This window comes from Panthera leo, chromosome B2 (genome assembly GCF_018350215.1).
Source record: "Panthera leo isolate Ple1 chromosome B2, P.leo_Ple1_pat1.1, whole genome shotgun sequence".
NCBI classification, from domain to species: domain Eukaryota; kingdom Metazoa; phylum Chordata; class Mammalia; order Carnivora; family Felidae; genus Panthera; species Panthera leo.
The window spans coordinates 96,041,578-96,068,103 of NC_056683.1; the positions used below are offsets into that span (position 1 = coordinate 96,041,578).

The following is a 26,526-nucleotide window of genomic DNA, read 5'->3' on the forward strand; positions in this document are numbered from 1 at the left end:
TCTCTTTCTCTCTAGTATCTCCTTGCTCCTTTCATTCTGTTATGATATAGCCAGACATACCTCCCTAAAACACATTTCAGACCTTGGTACCATGTGGTTCAAAAACTGTCAATGTCTGCTCCATGACCTGAATCAAGTTCATTTTCTGCAAGCAAACATCCACAGTCTTTTTTTTTTTCAATTGAAGTAAAATTCATATAACAAAAATTGCATCATTTTAACTATTTTAAAGAGTATATATAATTCAGGGGCACTTTAGCACATTCAGAATGTCGTACACCCATCACCTCTATCTAGTTTCAGAACATTTTTGTCATGTTGTAGCACATAATACTTCATGCCTTTTTACCGCTAGATAATATGCCATTGTATGGACATACCCCATTTTGTTTATCCATTCATCATTTGATGGATGTTTCCACATGTTTCTAGGCTGTTTCCACTTCTTGGTTATCGTAAACATTGCTAATCTGAATATTCACGTATATGTTTTTGTTTGAACCAAAGCCTTTAAATATAGGCATTGTGTACTATTTTGGAGCAATTCTTTGCCTATCTCTTACTATCTTATATTTTTCACATTTAAGCCAAACTATAATACTTTTATTTCTTTGAATACAATGCACTTGCCCATCTACGTCTCTTTTTTATGGCTTCTGTTGCCTAGAAAGCCTCTCATTCCCACCTTTGCTGTTAAGATCTTCTTCTTCAAGGACCCTCTCAGAGATCACTTATTTTACAAATCCTTTCTTGACTTTCCTCTGTGCTCTCTAAATGACGATACTACACTATTCCCATCATTACACAAACTATTTGTATGTTTTTTCTTATCTCCTCTTTATAAGGCAATAGACCTTTAGGCAACATACTGATGTATCTCCTGTAGTCAAGCCCTTTGTTTTTCCTGAAGTCTAACAGAAAAACTTAAGACATATTGTAATTCAGGAGATATCTAGAGCCATTTCAGAGTCTTTGTGGTCTCATATACAGTCCTTTCAAATGCCTACATTGTACACCCTCTGCAGTAGAGGATGTCAATATTATTCCTTTTGAAACAACTCAAAGTAAGTTAAGCAATTAGAGAATATCAGGTAGCATTAAGGAAGAGTCTCTGAATGTGCATTGTCTCTTTTGTTTAAGAATATACATGTGTTATGTTCACCAGCCTTGACTAGCAATTTTTGCTTCACGTTTTGAATAAGTAGTAATAGTAGGATACCTACAGATAAGTGAGTTATAGCTTAGCATTGGTAAAATGTAGTTCACTTAAATAGTTTATGGCTGGTTATGACAGTGTCAGAATGTCACAAGCCTAAGTGACATTTCAGTACTTTCAGAAATAGCCAGGAAAATATAATCATAATTCCTATCTCTTCAGTGTCTTATAATGGCAGCAGAAAACTAGAAAGATCATTAAAAATAAAGCTTGCTGACCTGCAATGGCCTCTGGACTCCCCCAGAGAGTCAGAGCTCTGTTGTTCTCTGAAGGGTTCTACTTTCTTTTATTAGGGATCAAAATGATAACTGAGTAATGACTTCACCTCCCTAGGGTGAATCACCCATTCACTCAGTATTTTTACCTGATCATTATTTTTCAGCAGCTATAAATTTAAATTTAAAATTAAGGTAGAATTTAGTATGGAAACACTGCTCAACAAATATTTTTCAGCCGTTTCAGATCTGGCCTGGTGCTCTTAACCGCCTCTTATAAAAGGGTATGTGTGCGTGGTGTGTGTGTGTGTGTGTGTGTGTGTGTCTGTGTGTGTGTGTGGTGTACCTGTCTGCCTATGGGTGTGATGGATGACAGCTACCTAATCTTAAGACTTTGGGAGTTGAAGAGGAGGTAGCAGGGCCTGATACAAAAAATTCCAGAAGTTTCTTCTTCCTGGCTTTACAATGATATTGAATGGGCACTAAGGGGTATGTGATCTCTTCTTCACTTCTCTGTCTAGTCATTAATTCTCACTCTCCCCAAGCAGGAAATCAAAAGGGCAGATGGGACACAAACCTGTCTGAGTACAGCAGGGAAGTAATTTTACATGTGATATTAAGAAATCATAGGTGACTTCCATCATTGGGAGCAAGACTTTTCTATTTTTCAGTGTCAAAACTAGTATTAAGCTTCTAATAGAGATTAATATTTTTCTTATAATGCACCTCTTGCCTAAGAGACCTATTTCTTAGATTTATTTGAGAGCTGAAAGGGACCTCAGGAATGATCTAGTTCAACAGCATCCTTTGACATTAAATAATAATAAGGACATGAAAGAATGTGATTAAGTTTATACAGATGCTAGCAGAGTCCAAATTAGAATCCAGGTCTTCCAAAACCTTCACCTATGGGCCATTTCTGCTATACCAACTTGACTTTTTCTATTTAACAATACAGGGCTGCCATCAAATAGCCTAACTCTGTGAAGACCATACCATACATACTTTTTGACAAATACTAACTGGATGACTATTTCAAGTAATTCACTATGGCAGATGAATTCACTGTTATCCTTAGGGATCTTGAAATAAAATTCAAAACTTGGGGAGGAGGGGCCCCTGGGTGGCTTAGTTGGTAAAGTGTTCGGCTTCGGCTCAGGTCATGATCTCGCCATCAGTGAGTTTGAGCCCTGCTTTGGAGCCTGGAGCCTGCTTCAGATTCTGTGTCTCCCTCTTTCTCTGCCCCTCCCCGACTCACACTCTGTCTCTAAAAAATGAATAAAGGTTAAAAAAATTAAAAAAAACAAAAAAACCTGGGAAGGAAAGGATCACAAAAAATGCAGTGGAGGCAAATAATCATGAAAAACTGTGAAGAGAGTACTAGAACTAATTTCAGGATTAATAAGCAACCTCCTTGAGATTTAGGATAGAATGTCTCTCTTGAGTATTATGCTAATTTTGTCCCCTAACTCTGTGTAGGAGGCATTCACAGAATAAGATTGTTATCTTATAGAGCTTTATATAAACATGAATATTATAATTTAGAAGATTAAAATAAACTCAACCAAGGAGTCTTTAATCTGAGGAATGTATCCCCTTGCATGACAAAAACTAACTTCTTATTTCTTATTTGTTTCAGATGAATTAATCTCTTCACCAGTGATCCTGTACATAACTCGAACATGGAGAAGGGTCTGAAGTCACTTGGAGCAAACCACAGCAGCCTGGCAGGTCCTTGAGATGGGCAATAGACTGCCAGTCTTTCTTGAAGGATGAAGATCTAGATAGCATCACAGGGAACCTAGGCTGAAGGACAGGATGTCACCTGCTCACAGCCATCATCCTGGCAGGATTTACTGACCTCTGGACAAGATATATTTTATTTATTTGAGTTACTGGCTAAGGCACTGGCTATTTGGAAAGGATATCCCTTTGAAAATGTAAAGTCGAGTTGGAGATAATGATTTGGAAGTATTTCACCAGCTGTTTAGGAAATCCTGGATTCTCATGTTGTCTACATTTACGACTTTGTATGCTTGCAAAGAAACTAAAAGTTAAATATGTCCCTCTTCTGTGAAGCTTCTTTAAAATTCAGATCTCTGCTACATATATATATATATACGTATATATATATATATATATATATATACGTATATATATATGAATATATGTAAATAGCCCAGGGAGAGTTGGTAGCTTCCATTCAACATATTTAGCTGGATCTTTTCAACCAAAATGTAAATCTGCAATGTATTCTAATGTAACCCAATTAGAGCTACTAACACCATCTGTATATATATTTTTGGTTCAGCTGTCAAAAAACACACAAATACATCCCAGTAATACAATATTGAATAGTTGTAGGATATTCATTGTACTATACTTCATTTAATTCTTTTTACTATTTTTAAATGAATCAACTTTCACTTTTTTCCTTTTAGAATTAGAATTTTAGTGCATATTCTAATATGTAATTCTTTGTTCACATCTGATATTTTTTGAGGATTATTAGAAGTGGAATTACTATAACAAACTATATAAAATTTTTAAGAGACTACGTAAATGACTGTGCGTGTGACTTCTGAGGCTGGTCATAAAAGAAGATGCAATCTCTGCCTTGTTTGCTGGAACACTTGTGTTTGGAGCTCTGAACTGGCAAGTAAGAACTCTGACTATTCTCAGGCTGCCATGTTGCAAGGAAGCCAAGCTAAATGGAGGAACCACGTGTATGCACTCTGGTTGGTCAGTAATATGGTCTGACATCCCAGTCTAGCAGCCTAGCATGAGTTGAGTCTCTAGATGATTCCAGTGCCCAGCACTGCTGAGTCATCTCCAGCATCTGGGTCATTTCAGTTGAGGCCCCACATGTCATGAAGCAGTCATCTCTGTGCTCTGTCCAAATTCCTGACTCACAAAATGTTTAATAAACATGAACATAATCACATGGTTATTTTAAGCAGCTAAGTTTTGGGGGTAATTTGTTATGCAGCAACAGTAACTGGAACACTTAGTTTTCTATGCATCTATCATTAATTTGTCTTTAAATTCTCAATATTGTCAAGTATATTAGTTCCACTGATCTCCTTAAAGAAATTTCTCCTGGAGATCTCTGTCCTCTTGTCCCAATCTGGACTGGATACATAGCCATCAGCCTAGGACTTGCTTGGATGAGAGAGTGTAGCATGTTACTTATAACTTAAGGATGTGGGCCCTGGAGTCAGGCTGCCTGGGTTTAAATCCTGGATCTACTGCTTGCTAGCTGTGTGATTCTGCACAAGCTAATTTCTCTGTGCCTCAGTTTCCTCATTAGAAGAGTGCTTGACACATCGTAAGTGCTCTTACTGTTGGCATTATTATTGTTTATTATGCTTCCTTTCATTCTATCCCTGGAATTCCCACTGCCTCATGCCTATGTCTGATCCCCTAGTTCCTAGATTCCATGTCTTTCTCTCTCTTGGTTACTTGTCTTAATAAAACACAGCACCTGAAATACATCCCTTGAGAAAAGATGCTTGGGAAGTCAGTTTTTTGAGACCTTGTGTTTCCATTTTAAATTGTCTTTATTTAACATCACACTTGATAATGTGACAGTCACAAAAGTCTAAGTTGGCAACAATTTTCTCTTTAAATGTTGAAGATGTTAGTCCATTGTCCTGAAGCTTTCAATGCCACTACTGAGAGGCCTTTCTGAGTCTCGATCCTTTGTATGTAGGTTTTTCTTTCTCTTCCTGGAAGTATTAGGATCTCTTTTTATCCCCATTGTTTTAAGATGTGATAATGATGTGATTATTTAGAGCCCCATTTCAACTTGGAAATTTAGGTCCTTCAATTCTCAGGATTTTTCTTTTCTTTACATTTTTTAAAGTTTATTTATTTTTAGAGAGAGAGACAGGGAGAGAGAAAGAATCCCAAGCAGGCTGCACTGCCAGCGCAGAGCCCGACACAGGGTTTCAACCCACGAACTGTGAGACCATAACCTGAGCCAAAACCAAGAGTTGAACGCCTAACCGACTAAGCCACCCAGGCGCCTCTCTTTACAAGTTTTTGTTGCTGTTAATTTTCTTAACTCCATTTTCAGTTTTCTCTCTTTGGGACTCCTAAGAGTATATAGGATCTGTTGAATTGATCCTCAAAATTTTCTCATCTTTTCTATCTTCTATTGACTTTCTGTTCAACTTTCTGGGAGATTTTCTCATTTGTATCTTCTGTTCTCCTAATTTATAAAAATTCTGCTTTCATATTTTTATATTTTCTTGCCCAGAAAGGAATCCTCTCATCTTCTATCAGGTGAATATGAGGGATGTGAAGCTGGCTGATGGCATTTTGAAAGCCAGTGAGGGAAGAGGGTTAAGAGAGGGAAAATCTTACCATTCCAAATGCAGATATGACTTAGGCTCTCTTTGCTTTAAGTACGGCAGCTGTCCCTGCCCTCAGCTCTGCCTACTTTCTCTTGTCTCACATTAACCCAATCGATTAGAACCACAAAGTTAAATACATTCAATGAGGCTTTGGGTAAAAGGGCAAGAATTTATCATTCCAGAGTTTCTGGATTAAAAGAAAAGCAAAAAAGTTCCCTTTCATCTTTTATACCTTTTTTCCTGCAAAAAAGTAAGAAATTCACCCAATTTAAGCCTCTGTACCCCTCCCACTTCACCATGCTTTTTTTTTTTTTCCTTTGGTAATACCTCAGAATTTGAGTATTCAGGGTCCAAGTTTGTTTTAAAATAACCCAATGAGCTGACAGACGGAGCTTCTGGAATTCTGCAGCTTGTGCTAGAGTCTGCAGATGGGAAATTGCCGTCAGTTAAAGGGTGGTGCTATTACCATAGCCCAATTTTTGAAAGCCTTTAGAAAAAAAAAATTATCTGAGTTAATTAGCATCCACCACAGGCACTAGTTTTGTGTTGCAGTATTCTAAGAACTCAGATAATAACAGCAGTTCAATCTCTAAGTTTTAACTAACATTTGCCTTTTAAAAATGTGGATTATAAAGAATTTTACCTGTTATATGAAAATGCTCTTATATGGCTGTTCTATAATCTTAGATCATCAAGAAATATGAATTATATTCTAAAATCAACTAAATACTACTCTACTGATGCCCAAAATAGGAATAATTTCATTTTACCTCTCTGATCTGCTTAATCCACAAGTCTCTTCCAAGAAACTCCTGATGTAAGACCACAGGAGCTGAGTTGAGATTAAAAGTTATGGAGTCACTGGTCTTTTCCTTAATAAAAGGCTGGAGGTCAGAATTTATCTAGGAGGAGTAGTCAAAAGAGTTAAATCAGTAAGATGCATACACACTACTATGTTTTAGTCCTTTCAGAAAGCACCAGTTAATGCAGGGAAAATGAAGCTTAAGGAATACAGCTTTTAGATGAACTTTACTAAGCAAAAGTACAGTTCATATGATTAAGAGCAATCTTTAAAATTCTTTAAGATAATTTTTTCCTGACATATTCCTTTTCTATTTGGCAGCAGACTTTGCTTCTACTCTTGAAATTAAAAACAAGAATTTTTTTTTAATTTTTTTAAACGTTTTTATTTATTTTTGAGACTGAGAGAGACAGAGCATGAATGGGGGAGGGGCAGAGAGAGAGGGAGACACAGAATCGGAAGCAGGCTCCAGGCTCTGAGCCATCAGCCCAGAGCTCGACGCGGGGCTCGAACTCACGGACCGCGAGATCGTGACCTGAGCTGAAGTCGGACGCTTAACTGACTGAGCCACCCAGGCGCCCCAAAAAACAAGAATTTAAATAAAGTTTTAATGAACATAATTGCTTAATAAAATTTAAGATTTAATAAAATATATAAAAACTCATCTGGAGATATTACATACATATATATACATGTATGTATATATATAACGTATATATCTATTTTCTCCTCTCTTATGAGCTATTTAAGTAACATCTAAGAAATATATATTAAATGGAATCTTTAAGTTACATATGTACAGAGGCAACAATATAACAGCTAACCTCAAGACTTTTTATATTTCAGTACGCCCATTCAAAAGGACCAAGTATTAGAATTAAGGCTTTCGATTTTACTCAGTATATTTTTAAATTTCATTAAATTTCCACAATTTGTTTTACATAAGGGAACTTTAAGGGAACTGTAACAAAAACACAAATGATCTCCCATTCTGTAAAGGGCAACATTACAGGTTATTTAATAATTTGTAAGAGTTCTCTCAAGAACCCTTTCAGGTGGTAAGAAAAGACAAACATCACAAATATGGTTTAAGTAAGCTGTAGCTTTCTATCAAAATTACACAGTACTCACCACTCACACTGTTTATATTACATAACAATCACCATCTATGACTGACAGATTTTAAACACACAATAAACTTTTTTTTTTTTTTTGAGATATAAAAGCAGCTTATTAAATGGCAGGAGGTTTCTTATGTATCATTTTAGCTATTTAAGCACTGGAAAAAGAAAAAATGTGCAAATACCTTATGACTCATGGCCATGTGCTTCCCATACTGAAATGCCATATCCTGAACGTCAGCATCATGCTTTGCTAATTCCATTGCAGCCTGGCAGCTCTTTGCTAATAAGGCACCATGGGAGAGAAAAGTCTGTTCCTTCCAAGTTGATATTCCAATATCTTCTGTGATATGATTTTCCTAAAAAAATGCGACAAAGCCAGGATTTTAAAAAATGTTTTAGGAGTAATTGTTTTGGTTTTTGAAGAATATAAGAGTTAAGAAATGAAGTCCTCAAAACACTCAGGCTATTGCCACAAGACAGAACTAAAAGATGCAGAACCTTGGCTCTACCTACAGAGAACTAAGGGGTGGGAACTGTTGTTTTGGGGTAATGGCGGGAGAGATGAAAGAAATGCAGAAGCAAATTTTATTTTGAACTTGGAAACTTCTATTACAATTTATGTAGGATAAAGAAAAGTTAGAAACTTGGACCTCCAAACTAACTCCCTTCTATATTCACGTGAGCTCTTGAGTGCTGGTATGCCAAAACACAAGATGCCTATTACCTTTAACTTATGTGGAAATGTCAAGGGCATAATGAAGAAACTGCATTCTCTTAGAAACAGTTCAATAAAAAAAATCACAGAGGAGGTAACCCATTGTAACGGAGTATGATTAGATTGTATTATCATCCAAGTTTATTCCTATAAGGAGAAACAAGGAGAAAAGGGAGTATATATAAGTGTAGTTTATTTACTTTCATCTTTTTAAATTATGAAAACCATTGTAGTATTTATAAGTTCACACATACCTACTACCTCTAGACCAGTGATGTCCATTAAAAATATAATGTAAGCTGCATATGTAATTTAAGATTAGCTAGTAGTGGGGAGCCTAGGTGGCTCATTTTGGGTGTCCAGCTCTTGATTTCAGCTCAAGTCATGATCTCATGGTTTGTGGGATTGGCCCTGCATCAGGCTCTGTGCTGGGTGTGGAGCCTGCTTGGGATCCTCCCTCCCTCCCCCCCCCCCCCCTTCTCTCTCTCTCTCTCTCTCTCTCTCTCTCTCCATACCTCACTTGCAAGTGTGTGCATATGCACACACTCTCTTTCTCAAAATAAATAAATAAACTTTTAAAAAGGGTAAAATAAAATAAAATTTGCTAGTAGTTACATTAAAAAGTGAAAAGAAATAGGTGAAATTAATCTTACTGACATTTTATCTATCCTAATATATCCAAAATATTATTTCAACATATAAAATTATTGAGATATTATAGCGGCACCTGTGTGGCTCAGTTGGTTAAGTGTCTGACTTTGGCTTAGGTCATGATCTAACAGTCTGTGGGTTCAAGCCCTGTGTCAGACTCTGTGCTGACAGCTCAGAGATTGGAGCTTGCTTCAGATTCTGTGTCTCCCTCTCTCTCTGCCCCTCCCCTGCTCACACCCTGTCTCTCTCAAAAATAAACACTTTAAAAAAATGTTTTAAAATTATTGAGATATTTTATATTTTTTATGCTAAATTTTCAAAACCAGGGTGTATTTTACACTTACAACACATCACTAGCCACGTCTCAAGTACTCAGCAGGTACAAGGAGCTAGTGGCTGCCCTACTGGATGAAGCTGCTCTAGGCAGTGGGCTCTCTGAGGACAAAAATGATGAACCAAGTATATAAAACAATGTTCATTTATGGTATTTCTTTGAAACTTCAAACTAACTAGAACCCATCCAGAAGGATTAACTAAAACACTTTACTTCCTGCCACCCATACCATAATCCTTCTCTTTCCATCATTATTTGAGGATAAATATAAAAAATAATAAGAAAACGGGATCATGAAAAGGTCAGCTCAGATCCAGAAGGGAACCTTCCACCCACTGGTCAGATCAAATTGTCAGCTTTATTTTATTTATTGTGCCTTTAAACAAAGAGAAAGTTCCACTTGTGGCAAGAGTTACAAATGTGCAACATAACATTGTGTTATAATAAAAAAGGCCATCCAAGGGAGAAACAGTGAATAAAGTGCATTATAAAACATTAGGTATGAATCATAACATATTTAACTTTGGAAATTTGAGAATGTATTTTTAAATGTGCAAAGTTAACATACCATATTAATAAACTGAAGATAGAAACCATATTATCTCTCCATACAAACTAAATGAGCATTTGACAAAATTCAACTCCTATTCTCGATGGGAAAAAAAACCTAAATAAAAGAGGAACAGATGTATATTTCTTTAATATGATGTGTGTGTATGTGTGTGTATGTGTGTCAGCCCCAAAGACTGCAAATACTTTATGAAGGAACATGAGTCTTTCCTAATAAAGTCAGGAATAAGAGAGATGCACACCACTGTTATTTAACAGTGTAAAGGAAGAGGCAAGAAAAGAAGAGATGGATAAATATTAGAAAGGAAGCTTTTAACTATCGCTGTTTGAAGACGATGTAATTGTATACTGGGAAAAACTAGGAGACTCAACTACAAACTACTATAAACAAGAAGTTAATTCAATAAAGCAGCAGCATATACACACACACACACACACACACATACGTATATATACACACAAAACTTATAGTTAATAGGATAAATGTATTAACCATAACTTTCATGCATAAAAAGTAATCAGAAAGTATTATAAATAGGATCTTTTCTTCCATTATATCTAATGAAAAGAAAGATTAAAGAGCTGGGAATAAACTCAGAAATGTGAAAAACTGATACGAATGAATTGCTAAAATACTAGTGAAGGAACACAAGTTACCTTAAAGAATATAAAAACATATCATATTTAAAGACGGTACAGTCCAACCTCATAAAGTTTACTCCAATTAAACTAAAAAGACCTTTCTTTCCTCCTGAAACCAAGGAAGCTGACTCTAAAGTTCACATGGAACAAACATAATAAAAGTAGGCAGGAAAACCATGAACAAGAATAGCCATGTGTATGGTTGGGGGAGGGTGGGGGGGTAGATGGGGACACCGATAGATGTCCAGCCCTACCAGATATTATAACTATAAAGATATCATGTATTATACTATAAAGCCTTAGTAATTTAAAAGAATGTGTACTTTTTAGACAGAAAGACAACTGGACCAAAAAGAAAGTCCAGAAATCAAACTATATACAAAAATTTACTAACTTGTAGGAAAAGTTGGACTTTTCAGTAAATGGTGCTGCTACAACCAAATAGCTATCTGGAAAAAAACAAACAAACAATAGACATATCTGCATTTACACCATTTTTTTTTATTATTATTTTTTTAACGTTTATTTATTTTTGAGACAGAGAGAGACAGAGCATGAACGGGGGAGGGTCAGAGAGAGGGGGACACAGAATCTGAAACAGGCTCCAGGCTCTGAGCTGTCAGCACAGAGCCCGACACGGGGCTCGAACCCACGGACCGCGAGATCGTGACCTGAGCTGAAGTCGGCCGATTAACCAACTGAGCCACCCAGGTGCCCCATGCATTTACACCATTTATCAGGATAAACTCCAAATGGCAAAAGCAAAAGCAAAACAACCACAAAACCGTAAGCAATGTTAGAAGACAAAGGACAATGAGGAAAAGTATTTGCATTTCCTTTTTTTTAAAAGATGAAAACAATTTTTTTAAAGTTCATTTATTTTGAGACAGAGAGAACACATGTGTGTGGGGAGGGACAGAGAAAGAGAGAGAGAGAGAGAGAGAGAGAGAGATTGAGAATACCAAGCAGGATCTGTGCTGTCAGCACAGAGCCCAACTTAGGGCTAGACCTCACAAATCGGGAGATCATGACCTGAGCTAAAACCAAGAGTCATATGCTTAACCGACTGAGCCACCCAGGGGCCCCAAAGTATTTGCATTTTCTTTAAAAAAAAATTTTTTTTAACGTTTATTCATTATGGAGAGATACAGAGAGACAGAGCATGAGCAGGGGAGGGGCAGAGAGAGGGGGAGACACAGAATCCGAAGCAGGCTCCAGGCTCTGAGCTGTCAGCACAGAGCTTGACGTGGGGCTCAAACTCACAAACCTTGAGATCATGACCTGAGCCGAAGTCAGACGCCCAACTGACTGAACCACCCAGGAGCCCCAGTATTTGCATTTTCTATCACAGACAACTGGCAAATCACCCTGTGGTAGGCTAATAATGTCTGTGTCCCCCACACCCCCTCTTCCCAAATGTTACCTTAACATGGCAAAAGGGATTCTGCAGATGTGACTGAATTCAGGATGTTGAGATGGAGGGATTATCCCAGATTAACCGGGTGGGCATAAGGTAATCACAAGGACCTTTCTAAGAGAAAAGCAGCAGGGTCTGGGGTCAGACAGGAGATATGATGACAGAAGGAGAGAGGGGTTGAAAGATGTTAAGCTCCCGAACTGGAATAGGGAGGCTGGGGTCAAGAGCTGAGGAATGAAGGCAGAAATTAGAAAAGACAATGAAATGGATGTCTCCTAGAGCTTCCCCAAGGAAAGTAACCTTACCAACATCTTGATTTTGGGTCTTCTGACTATTATATTAAAGAAAATTCCCACCTCTACAAAGCTTTACTAAGTATTGGTGAGGCTATGAAGAAACAGGCATCTTGAGCATGGCTAGTGGAAGTGGAGACTGGATGGAAATTTCACAACTTATCCATGAAAATTACAAATGTATTTGCCCTGTGACCCAGAAATCCTACTTCCAGGAATTAATTCTACATATAAGCCCATGCACATGAGAAATGAAATACACACAAGTTTGCAATCTATTGTTCACCCAGCTGCGAGGGTGATCCTTTTACAACTTAAGTCAGGCAGGTTACATTGACCTTTGTGCTGTTTCTCTAACACTGCAGGCCTGCTCTTCTGAGGCCGCTGAACTTACTATTTTCAGTCAAGCAATCTCCCCAGATGTTTGCAGGGCTCAGTTCCTCATTACTTTGGGGTCTCTGCTCAAGTTTCAACTCATCTTTAATAGTCTACCTCCCACCCCATCATTTCCTATCTCCTTACTCTGCTTTAAATATTTTTTCCTTGATACTACTAAACTCTTCACATAGGTGTTGGTTTAATGGTTTAACTGCCTACCCCTTTCACTAGGATGTTGGCTACATGAAAGTAAGGACTTTCTTTTTTCTTGTCCTCTGCTGAATCATCATTCAATGTAGTACATTAGGTGTGCAATAAAAATATTTGCTGAATCTTTATCTTTCTTTTGGTATCTTTCTCTCATTTCCACCTTCCTCTGTCCTATTTGGAAATAATAAGGAATTGAAATAATTCTCCTTGAATGCCTTACTACCGCTCACAGAATCAAGATGAACTTCAGCATAACATTTAAGGCAAGGTCCTTTTTGGTACCAAGCAATACTTCTAGCCCCATCTCCTACCCAAAATATCCCCTTGAGGCCTGCATTCCAGCAACACAGAACAATCTGCTGTTTCTTGAACAAAATATACACTTTCACACTTGTGTGAATTTAAAAATATTATTCCCTTCAAAAAGAATATCATCTCCTCCTATCCCCTGCCTATTAAATTGAACATATCCCATTCAAACGTCACTTATGAGAAACATTGCCAAATACTCCCACAGATACTTTTCTCTTTAGACTAATGTTACTTTACTTATATTACAATATAGCACTTGTTCTTTCTGAATTGTATGCTTATTGTTTTTTATTGATTAGGTTGGACCCTGTCTTAGGCATCTTTGTATATTTTTAATCACTTAGGCCATATTTAATCTCCAAAAAATGTTCACTAAATGAATAGAATCATGTTTGTCTGTTGCATTTATCATTTATATGTTCTTTAAAAAATTGTTATATTTATTTATTTACTTATTTATTTATTTATTTTAGAGAGAGAGAGAGAGAGAGAGAGAGCGAGTGTGTGAGTGGGGAAGAGGGGCAGAGAGAGAGAGAGAGAGTCTTACTCAGGCTCCACGCTCAACATGGCGTCTGTCATGGGGTTCGATCCCATGACCCTGGGATCATGACCTGAGCTGAAATCAAGAGTCAGATGCTCAACTGACTGAGCCACCAGGTGCCCCTAAAAAATTTTTAAAAGCAAATGAGAGATATATTCATATAAGAATGCTGTTCAGCAACAAAAGAGAAGCAACTACTGACAGATGCTATGTAGTAGATGAACCTCAGAAACATGAAGCTAAGCGACAGAAGACAGGCACAAACGGCCACACATCATACGACTCCACTTACATGAAACGTGGATTAGTGGTTGCCTTGGCTGGGGGTGGGAGCTGTAAATGGGTATGAGGGACTTTATGAGGGTATGTGTGAAAATGTTCTAAAACTGATTCATGGTAATGGTTGCACAACTTGATACAGTTTCTAAAAAATCACTGAATTTTAGGCTAGACATGGGTTGATTTTATGTAAAATACAGCTCAATAAAGTTCTTAAAAACAAAAATAATGAATGAGTAATATTTTACATTTCTTGCTCTCATACTTAAATTGTTATTAAAAAAAAACTTATGAGGGGTGCCTGGGTGGCTCAGTTGGTTGTGCATCTGACTCCTGATTTCAGCTTAGGTCATGGTCTTGTGGTTTGTGGGTTCGAGCCCCTCATGGGGCTCTGTGCTGACAGTATGGAGCCTAGTTGGGATTCTCTCTCTTCCTTTTTCTTTGCCCTTCCCCTACTCTCTCTCTCAAAAAATAAACTAAAAAAAAAGAAATTTAAAAAAAAAAGTCTGTCCTCAAAAAGCTCACAGTCCAGGGATGACATGGATAAATATATCTATATATGGATATAAACATATAGACAAACCAATGTAATTCTATTTCAGAATAATTTTTGCAGGATTTCCAATAAAAGATTCAGTTTGGCTCATTATATTTTCCTTATTGTGATTAAGACATTTTATTATTATTTCTACATTTTAAATTATGCAAGTGATACCTGATCACTGAAAAAAAATTAGAAAATTCAGAAAACCAAGAAAACAATTAATTTATAGTCCCTAGAAATCTACTACCAAAGTTAATAAGGGCATAAGTTAATCTGTTTCTAAGTTAATCAGGATATTAATTCCATGAACATTAAATTATTATATATTGTGAACTTGGTTACAAATGAAACAAATCCCTCCATTCATTTCCATCAGCTTGCCACGTATATGTTAAGAGAGCATGCTTTATTACAAAGGAAAAATAAATGTATAATTATAAAATACGAAGAAACTGGTTTGATAACCACTTTCAAATCAGCATCTTCACACATCAGAGATATAGAATTGGTGTGAAATGAATGAATGTAGTCAGAGTAAATGAGATTTAGATATTCTTATAGCATCAACTTACATATGTGCAGTTTTTACTGAAGATTTATTATCTATAAAAGGAAGATACAGTGAATGAATATTTACTATTGATGGGATTTCCTTTTTTCCATAAAGGTAATATATGCCGACATGCCTATCGAATGACTGTCAGACAAAAGTACAATAATTTAAAAAATGCAGGTCTCTTATTCACTGTCACATGACCTTTTTGCTCAAGCAAGGCAGGTTCAGTAACACACGTACACAAAACTGAAGCCTGCAAGAAGATGTTTGCCTGAGATAGTGGCGCTGGTGGTTTTGCTCAGAGATAATATGCTGTTCTGCTAACTGAATTGTCTGGGGGAGTACTTTGAGTTGCTTTCCTGATGAAAGTAATACATTGGTACATAAATATTCACAGGAGACCAAAGTGTATTTATAAAGTGGCTGGTTGGGATTAAAGGTCTGGTCCGTGGCCACAGAACAAAAGCACATTAACTGACGCAGTAAAATGACAAAGCCCCAACTAGAACTTGCCAAGTTAAACTCCCACCTTTCACATTATCAGAAAAGGAGAGTTGGGGAGATTCAGACACTGGCTATCTGTCGAGATAAAAGCACTTTAAAGAAAGAATGCAAATGTCCTATTTTTCATGCTTCCTACTTCTGATAAATACTCTGAGCCACTATCTTTATAAATGCAGCATAAATTTGGGTTTAGTGAAAGACCAGATCCCTCTAATGCCACATCTCACTATTTTAAATGTTTGCTTTGAGTTGTTGTTTTCAGCTATCTCGAGAAGTTAAACAAGAGACAAAACAGTTTACCAGCCTTATTTAAAAAAATAAAAAAATAAATAAAATAAGCTCAGGAAATTTTTAGTAAAGACCCTCTAAATTTAGAGATAAGAATGAAGCAGGGAGAGAATGAAATCTAGTTATTTCCTGGGAACTAGCTAAGTGATGGCATTTTCACATTCACTGTTAGCTCTCAAAAACCCTATTATTATTCCCATTTAAAAGGTAAGGAGGTTTGAAGACTGTATTTTGACCCAAATCAGACACTAGTCAGAGACTAGGCAGAGATGGGTCTCAGACATACAGCGAGAGGATTCTATTTTGCTTAATACATAAAAGAAATACACGCAAAATCTTTTATAGTTGGAAAAGTAGGCTGTATTTAAGAATGAATGACATGTTTTATCTATGTATCAAAAAAGTATTTTCAACCTATAAATTAAGTCTTGTAATAATACCCATTGGAGAAATCCAAGAGTCTAGAGCATAGGATGAGTAATGAGATTAGAAACAGTAGGCATCACAAGTATTTTTTCCGGAATCCCTAGGGAGGAAAAAATATATATAATATTTTATTTTATTTTACTTATTTATTTTTTTTAAACATTTATTTATTTTTGAGACAGAGAGAGACAGAGCATGAACGGGGGCAGGGTCAGAGAGAGGGAGACACAGAATCTGAAACAGGCTCCAGGCTCTGAGCTGTCAGCACAGAGCCCGACGCGGGGCTCGAACTCACGGACTGTGAGATCATGACCTGAGCCGAAGTCGGCCGCTTAACCGACTGAGCCACCCAGGCGCCCCTATATATAATATTTTAACAGACTCATCTAACAGGATGAAATAATCTGCTCAGATTTAAAATCCAATCACATGGGAAAGAGTAAAGTAGGTATCTTGGAAGCTTTATATCTATGTAAATCATGGGAGAGAAACTAGTAAGATCTGATACATGTGTATAACTGAATCCTATTTTTTAAAGAATACTTCTACAGAATAAAAAGCTACTAAAACTTTATTTAGAAATTAGAGAGAAGGGTTACTAGGGAATTTAAAAATTGAGAATTCTTTGGTTTAGAGTCAGGTAGTCCCTTCCTGCCCTCCCCTCTAGTCACTTGTTGCTGAGATATATGGGGCTGACCAAGCTGAAAAGGGATGGAGGAGGGAAGACTATTTTACAGCACAAATCCTTCAGCAGGTGGCATCCTTGGGAAGGGGGAAGCTCTGAACAGCTAGAGGGCAGCAGATAGTCTTCAGATGGGTTGTACAGTAGGGGCAGTAGGGAATACTGAATAATTCTTCAAGATGGACAGACTGGATGGCACCAAGGGGAAATGTGGCCTGCTCTCAAATGCACAGCCTATGCTGGTGTTTGGCGTCCCATGCAAATGCGCAGTAAATGCAGTTACCTGATTTTTCTGTGTGCTTACTACATGCCAAGCACTGTGGATTTGAACATTAGTCAGGCATTACTTCTCGACCATTAGAAGTTCAGCAGGGGAGAAACACAGTAAACGGAAAGTAGTTGAGTATGTGCAAAGGGAGCTATGCTTATAGTAGAGAGAAGGGAGCGAACCCTTCTGTTAAGAAAGATTAAAGAAGGCTTCAATGGGGGGATAGTTAAGAGTTGAGTTAGGTTCTGAATAATAAACTGGAATTAGGTAGAGGATGACTTTGGGGCATCAATATTAGTTCCATATTGTTGAAGCATACAGTGGGAGAGGTAGGTGAAGAAGGAGGAGACTAGTCAGGAAGGTAAGAGACCTAGAGGTTTGGATCTTATCATTTAGGTGCTAGAAAACTGTTTTTAGCGGGAAATGATATGATTATATGTGCAATTTAGATGGGTTGCTTCAGAAGCAGTTTACAAAGGAGGAGTAATAACTGAAGATCCATTAAAGGGTGAAGTGCTCTATTGTAGGTGAGCAGATGAGCTAAAGTGGTAGCTAATGGAGACTGAGAGGCAAGAACAAGATGAGCTGTTCAAAAAGTGAAACAAGATAGCTCCCTACTGTGGACAAGATGTTGCTCACCCAGGACCCACTCCCCTCTCCCTTCTTACTAACAAGACCTAATTTTGTTCAGGTACTCACTGCTCTGATATGTGAACAGACTAATGCCATTTTGGACAAATTGGCCATGATGATGGTTCTAGGACCTGAACTTCTTGAGTACAGACAGCCCCCTTCTCTTCCCACATTCTTTTTTTTTTTTTTTTTTTTTTTTTTTTTTTTTATAACCACACTCTTAAGTATGCTCTCAGGGTATAACACCTTTGATCTTCCCTGGAGATATGACTATGACACACACCTATTTTTTTTTTTTTAATGTTTATTTATTTTTCAGAGAGAGAGAGAAACAGAGCATGAGTGGGGGAGGGGCAGAGAGAGAGAGGGAAACACAGAATCCAAAGTAGGCTCCAGGCTCTGAGCTGTCAGCACAGAGCCTGACGTGGGGCTCGAACCCACAAGCCATGAGATCATGACCTGAGCGGAAGTCAGACGATTAACTGAATGAGCCACCCAGGCGCCCCAACACACATCTATTCTTAAACATTCTCTTCTTGGTGGTTCCCTAGTATGTACTTCCAGCCCCTAGGCTATAAAAATAGGTCTCAAGGGAGGTTGGGTTGTATCTTGCTGCTGCCCTAGACATGCTTCTGTCCATAAGTCCCCTTAATAAGCCATTTCTCATCAAACTGAACTTGTCTGCCTTCTTCTTTGGTCTAATAGCTCCTCTCGCCTCGGAGATCATTTTGCATATATTTCCCTTTCATGGAACACTTGCCAATGATTAATTTAGGAAGGGGTATGTGGGCTAATTCTAGGTAATGAGATACATACAGTACAGAGGGAAGTGTAGGAGGAGGCTACTAGAAAGAGACCCAGTTGGAACTTGCAAATGTTTCCTCTGGATGTACTGTGTCTTGGACAGACACACCCAAATTGCCACCAGCCTGATAATAAATAGGACACAAGGAGGCAGAGCAGAGAGACGGTAAACCTTGATATGATGGAGCTGTCACGTTAACTGCTTGATGCCTGACTACCTTGGCATGTTTGGTTAGAGTAAAGTCTATTACCTTACTTTTGTAACTATTTAATTGGATTTTCCATTTTTTGCAGCTGGAAGCATTCCAACGAATTCATCCCTTAATGAAAAATGTTCATGCTATATGAAGTCTACACATGCCAACGTTAGCAAACTACTAAAACATTGTAGGACGAAATTTTCTTAGGATAGTGTATTAGTTATCTGTTGCTATATAACAAATGATCCCACAACACAGCATCTTAAAACAGTAGACATTTATTATCTTATAGTTTCTGAGGGTCAGGAGTCCAGGAATGACTTAGCTGGCTGGTTCTGGCTCAGGGTTTGTCATGAGGTTACACTCAAGCTGATAGCTGGGGCTAGAGCAATATAAAGGAGCTGGAGACTCCACTCCCAAACTTACTAAGGTGGCTTTTGGTAGTAGTTGTTAATTGCTTGCCACATCAGCCACTCCACAGGGCTACTCACATGACATGGCCACTGGCTTCCCCTAGACTAAATAATACAAAAGAGTGAGAGACAGTGAGAATACATTCAAGAGAAAGCTTTACAATCTTCCCTGATCTTGAAAGTGACAGGTCATTATATCAACTGTATGCTGTTTATCACACAGACCAACCTACAACAATATAGGAAGGAATTACACAGGAGTATCAGAAGGTGGGTTCACTGGAAGCTATCTTGGAGGCTGGCTACTACAGATGGAGTCTATGATTAAAATTTGTGGGTCGGAATATTTTAAAGTCTCTACAAACTTTCTGCCAAGTTGTTTTAAAGAAAGGTTCTCCTCCTTCTCCTTCTCTTAAAATGGAAAACACTTAACAAAATTTTTTTAATGTTTATTTATTTTTGAGAGAGAGAAACAGAGTGCAAACAGGGGAGGGGCAGAGAGAGAGAGGGAGACACAGAATCCAAAGCAGGCTCCAGGCTCTGAGCTGTCAGCACAGGGCCCAACGTGGGGGTCGAACTCACAAACCGTGAGATCATGACCTGAGCTGAAGCCAGGCACGTAACGGACTAATCCACCCAGGCACCCCCCACACCTTTTTTTTTTTTTTTAAAGGAAGCTCTATGCCCAACATGGAGCTCAAACTCCATTGAAATCCAAGAGGCACAGAGAACTCCCTTCAGACGTAACTTGAATCTATCTTCTGCACGACATACCATAGTGAAACTGGCAAAATACAAGGATAAAGAGAAAATTCTGAAAGCACCTAGGGATAAACGTGCTCTAACATATAAAGGGAGACCGATAAGACTAGTGACGGATCTCTCTAATGAAACTTGGCAGTCCAGAAAGGAATGGCAGGAAATCTTCCATGTGATGAACAGAAAAAATATGCAGCCGAGAATCCTTTATCCAGCAAGTCTGTCATTTAGAATAGAAGGAGAGATAAAGGTCTTCCCAAACAAACAAAAACTGAAGGAATTTGTCACCACTAAACCAGCCCTACAAGAGATCCTAAGGGGGATCCTGTGAGACAAAGTACCAGAGACATCGCTACAAGCATGAAACCTACAGACATCACAATGAGTCTAAACCCATATCTTTCTATAATAACAATGAATGTAAATGGACCAAATGCGCCAACCAAAAGACATAGGGTATCAGAATGGATAAAAAAACAAGACCCATCTATTTGCTGTCTACAAGAGACTCATTTTAGACCTGAGGACATCTTCAGATTGAAAGTGAGGGGATGGATAACTATTTATCATGCTACTGGAAGTCAAAAGAAAGCTGGAGTAGCCATACTTACACAAACTAGACTTTAAATTAAAGGCTGTAACAAGAGATGAAGAAGGGCATTATATAATAATTACAGGGTCTACCCATCAGGAAGAGCTAACAATTATAAATGTCTATGCGCCGAATATGGGAGCCCCCAAATATATAAAACAATTACTCACAAACATAAGCAACCTTATTGATAAGAATGTGGTAATTGCAGGGGACTTTAACACCCCATTTACAATAATGGATAGATCATCTAGACACACGGTCAATAAAGAAACAAGGGCCCTGAATGATACATTGGATCAGATGGACTTGACAGATATATTTAGAAATCTGCATCCCAAAGCAACAGAATATCCTTTCTTCTCAAGTGCACATGGAACATTCTCCAAGATAGATACCATACTGGGTCACAAAACAGCCCTTCATAAGTATACAAGAATTGAGATCATACCATGCATACTTTCAGACCACAATGCTATGAGGCTTGAAATCAACCACAGGAACAAGTCTGGAAAACCTCCAAAAGCACGGAGATTAAAGAACACTCTACTAGAGAATGAATGGGTCAACCAGGCAATTAGAGAAGAAATTAAAAAAATATATGGAAACAAATGAAAATGAAAATACAACAATCCAAATACTTAGGGATGCAGCAAAGTCAGTCCTGAGAGGAAAATACATTGCAATCCAGGCCTATCTCAAGAAACAAGAAAAATCCCAAATACAAAATCTAACAGCACACCTAAAGGAAATAGAAGCAGAACAGCAAAGACACCCTAAACCCAGCAGAAGAAGAGAAATAATAAAGATCAGAGTAGAAATAAACAATATAGAATCTAAAAAAACTGGAGAGCAGATCAATGAAACCAAGAGTTTCATTTTTGAATGATTTTTGAAAAATCAATAATTCAATAATAAATAATTATTCAAAAAATAATTTTTGAAAAATTAAACAAAATTGATAAACCTCTAGCCAGGCTTCTCAAAAAGAAAAGGGAGATGACCCAAATAGATAAAATCATGAATGAAAATGGAATTATTACAACCAATCCCTCAGAAATACAAGCAATTATCAGGGAATATTATTAAAAATTATACGCCAACAAACTGGACAACCTGGAAGAAATGGACAAATTCCTAAATACCCACACACTTCCAAAACTCAATCAGAAGGAAATAGAAAGCTTGAACAGACCCATAACCAGCAAAGAAATTGAATCGGTTATCAAAAATCTCCCAACAAATAAGAGTCCAGGACCAGATGGCTTCCCAGGGGAGTTCTACCAGACGTTTAAAGCAGAGATAATATCTATCCTTCTCAAGCTATTCCAAAGAATAGAAAGGGAAGGAAAACTTTCAGACTCATTCTATGAAGCCAGTATTACTTTGATTCCTAAACCAGACAGAGACCCAGTAAAAAAAGAGAACTACAGGCTAATATCCCTGATGAATATGGATGCAAAAATTCTCAATAAGATACTAACAAATTGAATTCAACAACATATAAAAAGAATTATTCACCATGATCAAGTGGGATTCATTCCTGGGACGCAGGGCTGGTTCAACATTCACAAATCAATCAATGTGATACATCACAATAAAAGAAAAGATAAGAACCATATGATCCTGTCAATTGATGCAGAAAAAGCATTTGACAAAATTCAGCATCCTTTCTTAATAAAAACCCTTGAGAAAGTCGGGATAGAAGGAACATAGTTAAACCTCATAAAAGCCATTTATGAAAAGCCCACAGCTAACATCATCCTCAATGGGGAAAAACTGAGAGCTTTTTCCCTGAGATCAGGAACACCACAGGGATGTCCACTCTCACCGCTGTTGTTTAACATAGTGCTGGAAGTTCTAGCATCAGCAATCAGACAACAAAAGGAAATCAAAGGCATCAAAATTGGCAAAGATGAAGTTAAGCTTTCACTTTTTGCAGATGACATGATATTATACATGGAAAATCCGACAGACTCCACCAAAAGTATGCTAGAACTGACACATGAATTCAGCAAAGTTGCAGGCTACAAAATCAATGTACAGAAATCAGTTGCATTATTATACACTAATAATGAAGCAACAGAAAGACAAATAAAGAAACTGATCCCATTCACAATTGCACCAAGAAGCATAAAATACCTAGAAATAAATCTAACCAAAGATGTAAAAGATCTGTATGCTGAAAACTATAGAAAGCTTATGAAGGAAATTGAAGAAGATAGAAAGAAATGGAAAAACATTCCGTGCTCATGGGTTGGAAGAATAAATATTGTCAAAATGTCAATACTACCCAAAGCTATCTACACATTCAATGCAATCCCAATCAAAATTGCACCAGCATTCTTCTCGAAGCTAGAACAAGCAATCCTAAAATTCATATGGAACCACAAAAGGCCCCGAATAGCCAAAGTAATTTTGAAGAAGACCAAAGCAGGAGGCATCACAATCCTAGACTTTAGCCTCTACTACAAAGCTGTAATCATCAAGATAGCATGGTATTGGCACAAAAACAGAAACATAGACCAATGGAATAGAATAGAAACCCAAGAACTAGACCCACAAAAGTATGGCCAACTCATCTTTGACAAAGCAGGAAAGAATATCCAATGGAAAAAAGACAGTCTCTTTAACAACTGGTGCTGGGAGAACTGGACAGCAACATGCAGAAGGTTGAAACTAGACCACTTTGTCACACCATTCACAAAAATAAACTCAAAATGGATAAAGGACCTGACTGTGAGACAGGAAACCGTCAAAACCCTAGAGGAGAAAGCAGGAAAAGACCTCTCTGACCTCAGCCGTAGCAATTTCTTACTTGACACATCCCCAAAGGCAAGTGAATTAAAAGCAAAAATGAACTATTGGGACCTCATGGAGATAAAAAGCTTCTGCACAGCAAAGGAAACAACCAACAAAACTAAAAGGCAACCAACGGAATGGGAAAAGATATTTGCAAATGACATATCGGACAAAGGGCTAGTATCCAAAATCTATAAAGAGCTCACCAAACTCCACACCCGAAAAACAAATAATCCAGTGAGGAAATGGGCAGAAAACATGAATAGACACTTCTCTAAAGAAGACATCCAGATGGCCAACAGGCACACGAAAAGATGCTCAACATCGCTCCTCATCAGGGACATATAAATCAAAACCACACTCAGATATCACCTCACACCAGTCAGAGTGGCCAAAATGAACAAATCAGGAGACTATAGATGCTGGAGAGGATGTGGAGAAATGGGAACACTCTTGCACTGTTGGTGGGAATGCAAACTGGTGCAGCTACTCTGGAAAACAGTGTGGAGATTCCTCAAAAATTAAAAATAGACCTACCCTATGACCCAGCAGTAGCACTGCTAGGAATTTACCCAAGGGATACAGGAGTACTGATGCATAGGGGCACTTGTACCCCAATGTTTATAGCAGCACTCTCAACAATAGCCAAATTATGGAAAGAGCCTAAATGTCCATCAACTGATGAATGGATAAAGAAATTGTGGTTTATATACACAATGGAGTACTACATGGGAATGAGAAAGAATGAAATATGGCCCTTTGTAGCAATGTGGATGGAACTGGAGAGTGTGATGCTAAGTGAAATAAGCCATACAGAGAAAGACAGATACCATATGTGTTCACTCTTATGTGGATCCTGAGAAACTTAACAGAAACCCATGGGGGAGGGGAAGGGGAAAAAAAAAAAAAAAAGAGGTTAGAGTGGGAGAGAGTCAAAGCATAAGAGACTCTTAAAAACTGAGAACAAAATGAGTGTTGATGGGGGTGGGAGGGTGGGGAGGGTGGGTGATGGGTATTGAAGAGGGCACCTTTTGGGATGAGCACTGGGTGTTGTATGGAAACCAATTTGACAATAAATTTCATATATTAAATAAATAAATAAATAAATAAATAAATAAATAAATAAATAAAAGGAAGTTCTGCGTCCAACATGGAGCTCAAACTCTCGACCCAGAGATCAAGAGTCACATGCTGTACTGACTGATCCAGCCAGGTGCCCTCAAATGGTTCTTCTGATGTGCACATGGACCAGCCAAGGTTGGGACTGCCTTGCTTTTCAGCAGAATTATTGTTTTACTTATGAATTTAATGGGTAAGAAGTGGGAAGTCATTTCATTGATTGGCCATTTGTATTTCCTTCATTTATTCATTTGTTAAAGCTTTACTGAGTACCTTCTTGGTACAAGGCATTGTTCCAGGTGCTCATGCCAGTGAGCAAAACCAGAGTCCTTGTACTCATTGTTCTTATAATGTAGTGAGGAACCCAGATAATTAGGTAACCAGACAAATAAATATGTAACAACAAACTGAGATACTTCCAAGGGGCGGGGGGCAATGAACACACTTCTGTGATCACATGTAATCAAAGAACTGGGGCTTTTGGGGATGGTTTCCCTGAGGAAGTGATACTCAAGATGATATAGGAAGGATGAATAAGGGGTAAATAGTAAAGAAGATGAAGAATCATGTTCTAGGCTATAAGGATTGTACATACAAAGGAGAATGGCATATCTGAACAGTCAGAGAAGGCCATCAGGGCTGATACGCAGACAGTGAGGGTGAGAACGAGTGGTACAAGGTCAGGCTGGAGGAACAGACTGGGGTCAGACTACACAGGGTCACTTTGAGGATTTTGGTCTTTATCCCAAGAGTGACAGGATGTCACTTCATCCAGTGACACAGAGCACAGGCACAGAATCTAGCATTCTGAGACCCCTGGGAAGGAGGAGAAAAGACTACAAGATGGGGGGATTGTATACAGGGAGGTGAAGGAGGAAGTTACCAGAGCAGCTCAGACAAGAGATGATGGCATCATGGACCATACAAAGGGGCAGCCAGGTTCTGGCACAAGGGTGAAAATGTGTGGGGTAAAGCCAGGCTGTAGCCTGTGCTATGAATGGTGGGGAGTGAGGACATAAACAAGGTACTACTCCCGACTACTGTTATGGATTGAACAGATCCTTGCAAAATTCATGTGCTGAACCCTTAACCGCCACTGTGGCTATATTTAAAGAAGTAATTAAGGTTAAATGAAGTCATAAGGGGCGGGCCCTGATCTGATGCTTAGTGCTCTTATAAGAGATACCAGAGCCCTTGCCTGGCTCTCTCTCCTCCATGTGGGGACACAGAGAGAAGGTGGCCTCCTGCAAGTTAGGAAAAGAGCTCTCATGAGAAGCCAAATTGTCCAGAACCTTCACCTCAAACTTCTAGCCTCCAGAACTCTGCAAAAATAAATTTTTGTTGTTTAAGCCATCCAGTCTATGCTATTTTATTATAGCAGGTCAAGCTAACACAACCACCTTCTAGGTAAATTTTAGGTTTCAATCAGTGATGTTTTGAAAGCATATTTACACTGTCCCTCCCCATATCTTTTCAGCAGTCTTAACAATCATCATGCTAACATACTGTCTTAAAAAAACGTTGAAAAGTTCTATATTCTGATTATTTACTTCTGCATAACAATCCATGTAAAACCTTAGTCACGTAAACACCACTGCCATTTTATTATGCCCACAGATTCTGTGGGTCAGGAATTCAGAAAGGGAACAGAAAAGATGGCTGGTCTCTGCCACATAGTTCCTGGAGCCTCACTGAGGAAGACCTGAAAAGCTGGGGATGATCTGACTGGCTAGGGGTTGGAACAGCGGAATCACCAGAGATCCACTTCCAATAAGACAGCTTATTTACCCACACACACCTCAGTGAGGCCCTTCGGAGACTGAGGACTGGAGCGCCTCCCCGTGGTCTACTCATGTGACTTCTGACAGCAGGGTGGTTG

At 38.2% G+C, this 26,526-nt stretch overlaps 1 protein-coding gene across 5 annotated transcripts in view; it reads right to left on the bottom strand.

The window, feature by feature from the left end:
• The window catches only part of PDSS2 (decaprenyl diphosphate synthase subunit 2), a 289,871-nt gene that overhangs the window by 65,994 nt on the left and 197,351 nt on the right, over positions 1 to 26,526 (bottom strand). For 3 of the 5 annotated variants that reach the window (XR_006202742.1, XM_042939480.1, XM_042939482.1), the window contains exons 5-6: positions 7,898 to 8,071; positions 6,560 to 6,691 (exon numbers count right to left, since the gene is read on the bottom strand). Coding sequence is in view for 4 of the 5 variants with exons in the window: in XM_042939480.1 (XP_042795414.1) it covers positions 6,560 to 6,691; positions 7,898 to 8,071 (306 nt within the window). In the remaining variant the exon portion in view is untranslated. Of the gene's footprint in view, positions 1 to 4,011; positions 5,160 to 6,559; positions 6,692 to 7,897; positions 8,072 to 26,526 lie in introns of those variants that run through there. The other 2 variants (XM_042939484.1, XM_042939483.1) reach the window with 2 other exon arrangements.